General features: G+C 34.8%; 1 protein-coding gene across 1 annotated transcript in view; it reads left to right on the forward strand.

Moving 5' to 3' along the window:
- Smp_172640 (putative gtp-binding protein alpha subunit) overlaps window positions 1-13,264 on the forward strand; it is a gene marked incomplete at both ends in the record, with an annotated part of 28,812 nt that overhangs the window by 7,573 nt on the left and 7,975 nt on the right. The window contains 5 exons of the mRNA XM_018796507.1: window positions 405-477; window positions 2,894-2,948; window positions 7,711-7,824; window positions 9,667-9,764; window positions 11,814-11,868. Coding sequence (XP_018651642.1) covers window positions 405-477; window positions 2,894-2,948; window positions 7,711-7,824; window positions 9,667-9,764; window positions 11,814-11,868 — 395 coding nt within the window. The remainder of the gene's footprint in view (window positions 1-404; window positions 478-2,893; window positions 2,949-7,710; window positions 7,825-9,666; window positions 9,765-11,813; window positions 11,869-13,264) is intronic.

Genomic DNA, 13,264 nt, shown 5'->3' on the forward strand with positions numbered 1-13,264 from the left:
CCTAGAGAGTCTCGAACCCAGAATCTATCAATCTTGCGCGCGAGCGCCTAATCTATAGATCACTGGGCCGGCATCCAACGGTGTTAATGTCTAACTTCAACCAATCCACGATTTTGAGCGACCGTTCACCAATTGTCTTCAGTGAGTTGATATCTCTACAACAGACTTGGTAGAACTCCACTGGCCACTGCTTCCCACTACTGCTTCACACTGCTAAGGAGTCCCGTAATAGGACGAAACGGCCGTCCAGTGCTTCCAGGTTATCGATGGTGGTCTAGCTTCAATCGACCCATGATTTCAACTATGAAAATATTTCAAAATGAAAAAATTGTTTATTCAAAGTTCACTGAAGTTTCAACCTTTAATAATGCTCTGTTAACTGATTGCTTGTTGTATTATTTTAGGTACTGGCGAATCAGGAAAATCTACACTGTTAAAGCAAATGAAAATTATTCATATTAATGGCTTCAGTAATAAGTAAGTAAAATCACATTATATTGAATTGTTTGTGTTAAGAAGGACTGACTTGCATTGTGCAACTATTGAAAAACAGGAAGTATTCAGCTACTATTTCTGGAAGTTCTGATGAAGATTCATGATTAGTTGATGTTAACCATGTTGGGGAGTGTAACAGATTTCACTGATATAGCTAAGAATGATTACGCTGTGTTGTAAAGTCTATGAAGCTAGAAATGTGAACCACTAGATTCCAACTCAAAGGTTCAATTATATATTGCTCCATATAGATCTTGATAGACTGGGATATTCTAGACATATCATATGCTTGTGCAAAACCGGATAGCTCAGAAGTTATTCCAAGGTCAATTAATAGGCTACAAACTAAAAATGGGGCACGTTATTGGAGGGAGTCAATTATGCACTTAAACATGTCCATGTTTTACTTAGAAGGATTAGTGTGTGTAAATACCAGGGATTCGCGTACATGTTTATTCACGCTTGTGAATTACAACGTCTTAGCCATTTCTCAAGATTATAATTAACATTTGTACCTGGATCGCACGCTGCAGACTATGACAACTTAAGAGTGTTTGTCTCGATCCTTGGAGGCACTTTGGTTCAGCACTGATGCTAAATAAAATACCAGGAAAATATAGCGATTCAGTATTCTTCATAGAGTTCAGCTATTACTTATCCGAAATCAGTAACTGATGACAAATAGCTTCATTTTAAAAACTATACAGTTACTTTTTTAAACGTTTCTGAGCAAATTATTCATTTACGTCTAAATAGAACTTTTTTACGAGGCCTCATTTTCATATCAATAAAGAAACTCTACCAGCATGATATAGTACGGTTCAAGGGTTTTCTAATCTTTATGATTAGATATCTATTATTCCAAGGTATTTTCATAATCATTTGAAAGTTGTGATTTATTGACTGGGACAATTATCTTTAACTAATGCTATGAATTTATCCAGTTGTGTATATGGTTTACTCTGTTCTTACCTATTTCTCGAATAATTTGCAACTTCCTGAGAAGCAAGAACGTATGTTGTTGATGCCACTAATATACAGAAGCTTATTTTATTCAAACATTTCCTGAATATTCAGGATAGACTTTGATGGTGAAAAAGAGTAAAGAAACTATAAAGCTAAAGTAATGAACGTGATTGCTTCAGGTTACAACGTTACAGATATGTCGGAGATCCAGCCTGTAAGAAATCGCATAGTTTTTTGTCATAAATGTGAATGGAGCCTACGAAAGAAGTAATAGAACCAAAATTATATCAGATTTTCGGTTACAAATTCGTAATGTGGCCATTAATCTAAAGGACTCCACATCCTATATCCCATGTTGGGATGTTAGTTGATTAGAGATAGCTGACTGGATACCGTGAATCACAACTACTGGGGATCAGCTGCTGTTCGAATGACACTTTTGAAGTGGCTTAAACTGTGAATTTCATCAAGGTATATCCACTACCACATAGTCACAAGTAAACCATGCTAACAAGTGCTAATTAACGTCAAGTCCAGGTCTGAGATATGCTGACAACATGAATCTGTGTGTCTAGTTTTTCTGTCGTTTCAGTGAAGCGAAAAATTAAAGTCATACAAAAAATATCTTTTTGAACTAATAAACAAAGGGTTTCAGTATGTATTCAAGTCGAAAAGACGTTCAATGACAATCATTCATGAGAATTGAACATTTTACAAAAGAACCATTGTGCAATCTAGATAGAAACATATTAATGAATCCATTTCGTATTGTTTGTTTGAATCATTTCATTGATGTTTGGGACTGCAATCGATCAGTCTCTTATTAACATACAACCTGTACAGATTGTCTCGATATTGCCTTAAGTCATAACCATTATAAGCAAAGGAGGATGGTGTCTAGTAGTGGAATCCAGGATGTGCGTTTCGTTGTATTTGGGTCTCGTCAGGTGGATATACCTATATCCCATAGTTGATGTTCACTTCAACACTCGAATCCAGTACTGTTTGCTAGGTGAATAACGCGATAGTGTTTGAAGCAAACGGTACTGAGTTCGAGTCCCGGAGTGAACATTAACTTTAGGATGTAGGTACATCTAGCTAACGAGTCTCAAATAGAACGAAATCCGCCTCCTGGATTTCACAGCTAGACACCATCCATATTTGCTTATACATTAGTAAATCATTTTTATTCAGAGTATCACCAATAAAATATTCTTACAATATGTACATAGGGTTTTAATAACTTCTTGTTAAAAATAAGCATTACTCTTGTATTTTAATACTTTGATTAATCATGGTAACCAATCAGCTTAAACTCTGGTTTGTATTGTAATAATCCATTCCCCCCCCCTCTTGATTCGTCAAAATAGGTTAATGAAATTATATTTCAGTAAATGATTAACTACAGAATATTTTTTTGTTTGTATTTAAGGGAAAGGTTAGATTACATTCCAATCATTAAACAGAACATACGAGATGTAATACTGGTAAGTTGAGTTAACAAATCATTTATTTATTTTACAGTTGTTGTTAAGGTAAAAGAAATTGAAGGTATCATGTATATTATTCCAACTTACTATTAACTTTTTATATCCATTTAGTGTATTGTAGTGCCGTGCTTCTCTAATAGTTCAGCCTGATAGCCGTTATAATACAAATCTTAACGGTGCATAAAATCAGTAGGCAAAGAGAAGTGGCAGCTACAGTTTTATTCACAAATGACTCAGGCCAGAAAGTTATAAGCACATGAGTAAATATCAGCGAGTGAAACAAAAATGACACGCATTGGAGGTGGCGAGTAAGCCAACTCACTTTAATCAAGCGTTAATCAATATTTATAGTCAGACAAGAATACATGACAGACATGTGATAAATAGGATAAGAAGTGTACACACACCTACGCTCATATAAAAATGGTCTGGGTTAATAAATGAATAATTAACAGGGTGAAAACATGACTCATGATGGATAGGTGAATTGACCTGTCCAGAGGTTAGAGTAAGGCATATGGACTTAACATGGCAACTGATACTATAGTATACAAAAATAATTTACGCCTAAGTAACAAATATTTAGTTCAAAGTTGGTGTAGATTTACATTCGAATTTTTTTTTAAAAATATATGCGACATTCTATGGAAAATTATCATTGAAACAGTTGTAAGTGAATTCACTTGGTATTGTTTGTTTGAATCTTCCCATTGATGTTTAAGACTGTAATTGGTCAGTCTCTTATTGAATGGGAAGATTCAAACAAACAATACTAAGTGAATTAAAACTTCACCCCATTGCACAAGCAAATGGCTATCAGGACTCAGCAGCTGAGTGGATAACGCGATGGTGTTCGAAGCGAACGTTACTGGGTTCAAGTTCCAGAGTGAACATCAACTCTGAGATGCAGGTACATCCAGCTGATGAGCCCCAATAGGACGAAACGCGCGTCCTGGATTCCACTGCTAGCCACTATCCATCTTTGCCTGTAGTTGTATGTGAAGTTTGTTGATAGGAATTTTAACTTAATTGATAACTTATACTACTGAAGTGTAGTATAATCTTCAAACCGAAATTTTAACAACATATTTAACAAATTATTTAACTAGCTAGTCTTTTTATTATGATGGTATTACTATGAGAAAAGGATAAAATTTAGAATTGTTTGGGAAGATTTTTAATGTGAACCAATTTTGTTCATTATACTATATCTACTTAAAATAATGAAAGGATGTTGTTTATCTTCATTAGTCGATCTTTTTCTTTTCATAATCACCATTTCCTGCTGTCCATAACTTTGGGTTTCAGATCACAAAGTAGTAATTTCAGTTAAATTGGAATTTGTATGTTTTTTCAACAGAAACGTTGTTTTCGTTCATTTTTCGTTTTCATCTGTTCTATCACATTTATGTGGTGGGGCTGTTGTTTACGAAAGTGAGAGGACGAAAAGCGAATGTCCAGTGCTTTAACCGGGTTGGTGGACACGGAAAGTTCACCTAGGGGAGTTGGGAAACCCTGATTCCAAACCAATGGTGCACATGGGCTGGCTCCAGTATCCTGAAGGAACAAATGGCGTATGAATCAATCGTTGGTCACCGGCTACCATGGAGATGCATCGCCTCACGATGTTCCACTGCCTTGTGAATCAGATCTTTAGGTCAAAGGCTCCGAGTGTGGCCCCCTAAGACAACCACCTGCTTCAGTCTGGGCACCCGGGCAGTATCATAGCCCTCACACAAATCAAATGAGATTTGTGTGGCGCATATGTATTTGGTGCTTCCATGTACCAATATTTATGTGTTTAAATAAATAAGTAAAACGTGGATAAAAAACAAAGAAAGATACCAACTACAATATGTGATTTTATATGTCCTTTACTATGAAAGTTATTTTAATGAATAAGTTTTATGCTCTGACAATGAAGGATTACTGACTTTTTCCTAGATGTAGAGTTTCATAACTCAATAAAAGATTAACAGTTTAACAGTTCCTAATTTGCATCACTTCGTCACTAATCAAGTCAATCGGTCTAGCTACATGGTTTATTAAGGATTAAATCAATATTTTAATCCTCTGTTTATTCAGCTGTTGAATAAATACAACTGAAGGATTAATAGGAACATAATAGGAACATTTTGATAACTTAAAGTACCATTACATTTTGCTCATTATTTTATTTTGTGCCGTGGGTTAACTCATTTAATAAGTCGCCTAAACAGCTGACATCTATTTCAGTCGGTTGTTAACATGAAGGTCAAATATTCTTATAAGTTCTTGATATTTACATTTTCTAAACGAGAACACAAGTGCGGACAACCAAATGTATCTAAGCACATGATATCTTAGTAAAATCTGAGGACCATTCAGTAAATTCTTCATTTGCAAAATGTCAATCAATCGTCTCAGACTTCATTGTTTCTTTCGTTTCCACACCAATTGTTCGTTATTCTCGCTCCCTTTTCTTTGACCTTCTTAACCTTCTACCTCCAGGTATTTCACTATCGTTTGATGATACATACTACTTATATCTATCAACATCAGTAGCACATTACTTCAATTAGATTATGTTAATGAATGATTACTATAATCTAATAGAATTTTCATAGATATTCAATACTAAACTTAATAATAAAATGCTAATCATATACACCTTTGAAATAAGTAATTTTGTATTCATCGAATTAAAAATTAGGACAAAATTAGCATTAGATTCTGGTAAACAACTGAAAATTATCAGTTTATGGATTATACTACTTCAATAACATCTTCAAACCCTAATCTTTCACTGACAAGTGGACTGAGCCATGTTGGTAAGTGTAGACTACCTGGTTGGGATTCGTGAGATGATAGCAATCGATTGTTAGAGACCTTGAATGACATGGCTCAAAATCGTTTGCAATGGCGAAAGTGCATCCACTCTTTGTGTACTCCCAAATTCTAAGCTTCTGAATTCTTCGTATCTCTTTTTTCTTTCAAAATTTATTTCACTGGATTATACTCCTTGAATAACATCTTCAAACCCTAATCTTTCGGATTACTGCTTATACTCTTACTACTTCTACCAATATGGGATTTGAACCGACAACTGCATCTCTGTGCTAATGTGGTATGGAAACTCGAACTGATGTACGTACGTACGCAGTTCTATGTTGTGACTGACTGAAATAATTAATGATTAACTTCTAGATTTCATTTACTGTACAACTTAGTCCATCTGATGGTATCTTAAATGAAGAACAGTTTTATACTGTTAATATCTCCTGAGTATAATTGTAGATCATTGCCATATCTTTCTCCTTAAATATAAAGTTGATAAGTATAGTTTTCTAATTTTCTAGTGAATGTTTCCTGTAGGTATCCGAAACTTCTTTTGTAACGAGAAGGCTTACCACTTTGGTTTTCCTGTTTGATCTCATAAAACGTCGAATGATGAAATATATGTATCCTTACTAACTTCGTACATATTCTTACTGTTATGAATCTAAAAAAAAATAAAGAATGCCGTATGCCAACTCGTTATGATTTTTATGTCCGCCTTTTTTATCACATGATTTATCCACCAATCGGAATACGACTTCTCCAATCTTAGCATTGTGTCAAAACAATGACATTTGACCAGTATGAGCAGTCTAGTGTCCTTATTGGTCCCTTGCCCACCTAGCCCTTCCAATTGAGTCCAGAACACCAATTGCAGCTTCTGCTATGCGAATCTATGCGAATCATTTATTTCAAGCATACTCTGTTTATATACCAGATAGAAGGTTCGCATCACACCATAAAATAGAAAATAATATTTTTACAAGATCAAGTCAAATGTGACTGTGAACGTTGGAGACAATAATCAATAAACTGAGTATAATTTAGGAACAGTGATTCGTACAATAATAATCCATAAGTCAGAAAAAGCTTATGATAAGAGAAATATAGATATACATAATCTAGTTACTCAATAGTTAAACCATAAGAATATATATAGAGTAATAGTCCATTAATAGGTCCTGAGAGTTATCCATACTTATGTCTTCACTAGGATATAACACTTACAACTCATCATATTGATAAAATATAGAAATAAATAGTCGAATACTAATAGTCTTGGTAATGTATATATTTTCAATTACATGTCTATTCAGATAAACGGTAATAAATAATCAGATAAATGTAGAGCAGCTTTTGATTATTGCCAGTCAAAAAACTGGTTAAGTTTAAATTAGCTTATTTCAAAAAATAAACAAACAGTAATCTGTGCTAGACCACTACTAAAAACCTGGAAGCATTGGACGCGCGTTTCGTACTAGTGCGGGACTTCTCGGCTGTGTGCATTCTTGAACCCAGGACCTTCGGACTCGCGCTTGAATGCTTAGCCTCTGAACCACTGAGCCGACACACAACGATCCTATTTTCTGAGGTCCACCAATCCACGATATTGTGTGACTGTCAATCATTGTCTTCAGTGAGTACTTGCCTCACAGCAGATACTGTTGAACTTGACTGGTTAAGCGTTTGCGCGAGAGACCGAAGGTCCTGGGTTCAAGTCCCACGTACAGAATCATGGGTTCGCACTGTTCACAAGATTAAGATTATTCATACATGAACACGTATAACGACGCATGTCAGGGTTGGATAAGTTCACATATCTGTTTGTACCTATTTTTCACAATAATTCATAATACGATTGTAGGTTCAACCAAATGTTCATGTTTTAGGTGTATATTGGATAACTACACTTTCATTTTGTATTTTATTATTCTTTTTAAAGTCAATTCTTGGAGGCATGAAAACGTTACAACTTGAGTTTATTCAAAGTCGTACTGCTGATTTAGCTAAAAGTCTTATAGACAATTCTTTGGCTGAAGATTATACTTATCCTGAAGTGAGTTAATTAGTATTCTTTTAATAAAGTATCATTAAAAAAATTATACAATATTTCTAATGAAATAGATTGACTAATTAAAACTGTAGACAGCTTATATGCTGGTGAACTTGTAATTTTTCTACATATTTGAATTCGCTGACACTATTCAAGATGATTGATCAATTTTACATAGTAAGTTTGAGTAATTCAAATGATCATATGCTCACTGGTGACTGGCTCCATGAGGTATTTCCTGGAGTTCTAGCGAGAAGCCTTGACCAGTGGAGCTAATCCATGTCAGGTAGAGACAGGTATCTACCTCAGTACAATGGAAGTTGGTCGCGCAATTTCGTGGATTGGTTGAGGTTAGACATTAACACCGTTGGACGCCGGCTCAGTGGTCTGTCGGTTAAGTGCTCTGGCGAGAGACTGGTAGGTCCTGGGTTCGAACCTCGCGAGGTGGGATCGTGAATGCGCACCATTGAGGAGTCCCACAATAGGACGAAACGGCCGTCCATTGCTTCCAGGTTTTCCATGGTGGTCTAGCTTCAAATGACTCATGACCTCAACTACATCAAAGGAAAGTATTTGTTAAGAACCAAGCAGCTAATTAAAGAAAGGGGGTCTCTGTGGAGATTGTAGTAATTTTAATAGTTGAATTCATGATTCAATATAAGCTAGACCACCACTAAAAGCCTGGAGGCACTGGACAGCCGTTCCGTTCTAGTATGAGACTCCTAGGCAGTGCGCGTCCACGATCCCGTTCGCAGGATTCGAACCCAAGACCTATCGGTCTCGCGTGCGAACGTTCAAGCTCCAGGCTGGTTTCTTTATACTTTATTTTTTACGTATACCCTAAAAATTAGAAATGAAAATCATACTCGGATTTACTGTCGGTCTCATATGTGTACTTAAGTATAATGAGATATGTGATTTAGTGTTAACTACTATCATTGTATAATAATTTAAGACTTAATACTTCCTTTAACAATAGATCATTTTTTGTCAACTTTGAAATTCATTCTTCTTTCATGTTGATTTCGTGTGAAGTTGCATTTAACTTTATATTCCCACCATGTCATTTAAGGAAAATTTATTAATCTATTTGTTTCTTATTAGTAATATGAGGTGTTTTTAAAGATTTATCAATTCTATATTTTACATCATTGTTATAAAGGCAGGATACTTGTTATAACGCTAGTGCTTCTTGTTATGATAGTCCTTCCACTTTTTACACGTATGTGGGACGTTAATTCACCTTAGACGAATATCTACAGTAGATTCCCTCCAAGTGTCGTCTATTCTACAGGACTTCAACACAACTCAGATCAAGAACACGAGATTAGCCTGACTAGAACGTCAATATATTCCCACACCAAAATCCGACACAATCCAACATAAAGAACAGTTAGTCAATGATAATAATGAGGATAGGGGAACATATAACTCATCTGATACCTGTCACATTATCTACATGTCTGACTCAGCAAAACAACCAATCATTATCATTCTCGCCCACACATCAGTCACGAACTGAGTTTAGTTCAAGAACCATTAGAAATAAGAAGAAACAAGACAACTTTTTCGTTCTCCTGTGTAAGCCATTTGGCAGTACTCATTTATAAACTCACTGAGAGTCGAACCCAAGACATTTAGATTTCTCAGTAAGCGTTTAATCTTTGGGCCACCTATACATGATTTTGTGGTTTATATTAGTCTAAACGTACAATACCTAATTAGAGTCATTTAAAAAAGAAACATTTTGCTGTTAAAAGTATTAATAGTATAATGAATAATGTGTGTAAATCCAATTGTATATAATTTATCAATGTTTTTCTATAATTTAATTTTAATCTATAGACCTTTTTTGATGAAGTAGATGAAATATGGCATGATCCAGGAGTTCAGAGAGCTTATACAAGAGCAACAGAATTTCATTTATTTGACTCAGCAACTTAGTAAGTCATTAATATGTATGAATGAAACTGTTAGTAAAATTGGTAAGCAAAGTTGGATAGTGACTAGCAGTGGAATCCAGTTTGACGCGCGTTTCGTCCTATTTGGGACTCGTCATCTGAATACAGCTGTATCTCAGAATTGATATTCACTCTGGGACTCGAACCACTATCCATCTTTGCTTACCATGCTTGTGAACTTAGGCTATATCGAGGCAATACGCACAGTATGCACATATGCCAATTAGAGACTGACCAGTTGCAGTCCTAACACATCAATAGGAAGATTCAAACAAACAATACTAAGTTAATCGTTTGTAAAATTGTTGGCTAATGTCCACTTTTATTCTTAACTGAATCTATAGATTTTTAATAGATTAAAAGTTATGTACAATCCACTTTAGTTCCTGAAGTTGAATCCAAAGAAAATTAGACTTATTTTTCAAGAGAGACAAGTTATTCGGTTCAAGCAAACATTATCAGTTCAAGACCAAATAATAAAGGGAAGATTTTGACGTACTCATGCTATTGGTCAAGATTTGGGTTTTTTTTATGGAGAACCATACATAAATTTATATATAAGTTGTGAATCTATCACAATTAGGGTTAGCCAAGAAAAGCTTCGTACAAGCTCTTGATTTTCTTATTCAAGTAGCTTGTTGGATTCTGTTATACGAAGCTTGTGTATCAATAACAGATTTAGATGACTATCTAATGTAACAAACCGTTGATCTCTTTTCCCAAACTAGCAACTGAGAAATAATCGAATTGTTGTATGATTACTAATTAAATGATAGAATTACGATCAGGTTGAAATATTCAGGGGATTTGGCAGCGGTCGAATGCCTAAAAATATCGATTTTTAATTCAACTAACTGTTGTAAAAATGATTTATATATTTTTATAGCATTTTCCTGGAACTTTGGTTGTAATATTTTTGATAGGATTTAATGAACTGAGTACATAGTTTATTTGAAACATCTATGAAAGGTGTTACAACTAATAATTAATTTCTATAACTGATTGCATATTGAAGGTTGTTCGTCTTCCCGAATTTGTTTCTACACGAATGCTTAAACGAAACAGGTTATAACATGAGTTTTAGAGCAAATTTAACAACTAGTTTGTATAATATCAATCAATGTCGCTTAGTTAATTCATCTTATCGTCAGAACTCGTGCACGCAGTGATTTTTCTTATGCATTACTTCTATCATCTGAAGTGTAATTTTACAGTTTAAAAAGAGTTTTACAATAACACTAAGAAAACGGATAAATTTTCTGCCTGGACGCTTGATTCGGTTCCTCAAGCTCTTCTATTAGCCCTCAGGTTAAATCTACACGGCAACTTGAACAGGGGAGAAGCGCTAAATGTGAAAATAACGCTTTACCCCAAGGTTGGTTTATGTACAGAAAATGGAGGGCATTTGTAGTATTCCGAATGGCCTTGGGCTTCCGGAAAGTTCTAGAACCCTTCTAAATACAGTGGCAGGAGAGGTAGTTGTCCAATAAGAAATGTGACACTTGGACCTTCACTTTCTAGATGTTTCCGAGAAACTCTTATTCTATGCTGATTGAATACGATGTTTCGCTGCATTTTCAGTGCCCCACTGGGCTTTTTCCGAAGAATTTTCTGGGTCTCCCTAACACCAACATTTCGAAAAAGCCTACAATGATGCATATTAACTATTCTAGTGTCGTTCATTGCTTTAATTGTTTGACATTTCCAACAGATTTTCAGTAATATTCGTCACACTTATTAATGATACTAATATCTTGTCGGCACAACTACGTGTTGTAGTCGAATAAACATACACGATGCGTTTTCAGAAACCGGGTAGAAAGAGAGGAATTGCATGTATGATAAGCCATGTGACTATCTAAGGTGGAAAAAATATGAAATCTTCGTAAGTCTATATTCACTTATGTCACTGTATCACAGATACAATGCTGTAGACTTAGTAGAATATAATTTTAGTAATGTTTATTTACACTTTATCTCTTGAGAATAATTACCCTGAAAGAAACATTTAAATCTATCTTTACAAACTAGTTTTATGCGACGTTTTGATGCTATCAGAAGACCAGGTTATGTACCAACAGATCAGGTTAGTAAACCTATGTTTCAAAGATGTTTTACACATACTGACATTTACATTCAATCAAAGTGTATCAAGTACCATGTAAATTATCTGTGTCATTGCCCGACACTACGGTTTTCTTGTTTGAAATCAAGGTTTAAACAAAATAGTCTTTATTAGTTCAATGGATGATTGGTTGAAAACGAAACCTGTTAGGTACGGATTTGTAGTCCCGAATTCCTTAGCAAATCTAAAAATTCAATAATTGGACAAGTAAATCACTTTGTGATATAACACATGATTTAAAATCTTTTTATCTTTCTCATATATACTACGATAATACATTACTACGGTAATGAGATTAGTCATGCTATATCAGATCCAGAATTCAAAATCCAGAATAGAGAACCAGACAAACATTAGGTAATACTTTATTCAACACAGTTACAAGCAGTTTTACTCAGTGAGTTCAGAGTAGAAATCAATCAGAGAAAAGTAAATCACATATTTAATAGTCAGTAGGCTGAGTGCTTGCTTGTTGACTCTCAATAAGCAATCATATTTTACTTTCACTACTACATATCACTTCGCAAGTTTATCAAACAATGTATCTAGTTCTTAAAAAGGGGTTGATTTAGTGATAAATTAAGATCAGTCCGTGATGTGAACTACAGTATTCAGAAATCTTCAAGAACCCTCTATACTAGTAATATTAATATATTTATCAGTGACTAACCTTAATAGGTGGTCTCTGACGTTACAGTTAGAAACAGCGAACAATAGAAATCGAAAATGTAGGGAGTTCCGCAATTGCCTATCAGTGACATTGTCTGAGAAATGTACAATATTATAAATCAACTGAAGTTAGAAATGTAAACTGCTCCATGGTAATTAGTTGGTCAAGAATGTAAGCACTTAACTTGAGGCTTGAAATCCCTAGATTGCCCCCGTATTATGGATCATGGATTTGCACTGTTGACGAAGGAGAAATAACTCTTTAACCCTTCCAGGTTATCATCGGGTGTCCAACTAAGGTCAGTCCGTAGTGCAAAATACAAAATTCGACATTCTCTACCAACTTGTTACCTATGCGTCTCAAATACTAACATTCACTTATTAACAGAAACAATATATGGTAGATGAAAGATGAACATCTCCCACTGCTATTAAAAAAGGGTAAACATTTCAAGTTATTGTGCAAAATAAGAGGATAAAGCGTGATAAAGCGTTATCACACACTGGTGTTAGTTGAATAATCATTGGAAATAATGGGACAACAGAAATCCACTTCATTGTTCATAATAATTTTAACTGTACGCTAATTGACATTTCAACTTAAACTCAATCAAGAAAATGAATTTTCATCATGACTGCTTCTAAGTCAATTGTGTGTATCTACTGAACTAAAACTAACCCAATCGCA

Source organism: Schistosoma mansoni, chromosome 4 (genome assembly GCF_000237925.1).
Source record: "Schistosoma mansoni strain Puerto Rico chromosome 4, complete genome".
NCBI classification, from domain to species: domain Eukaryota; kingdom Metazoa; phylum Platyhelminthes; class Trematoda; order Strigeidida; family Schistosomatidae; genus Schistosoma; species Schistosoma mansoni.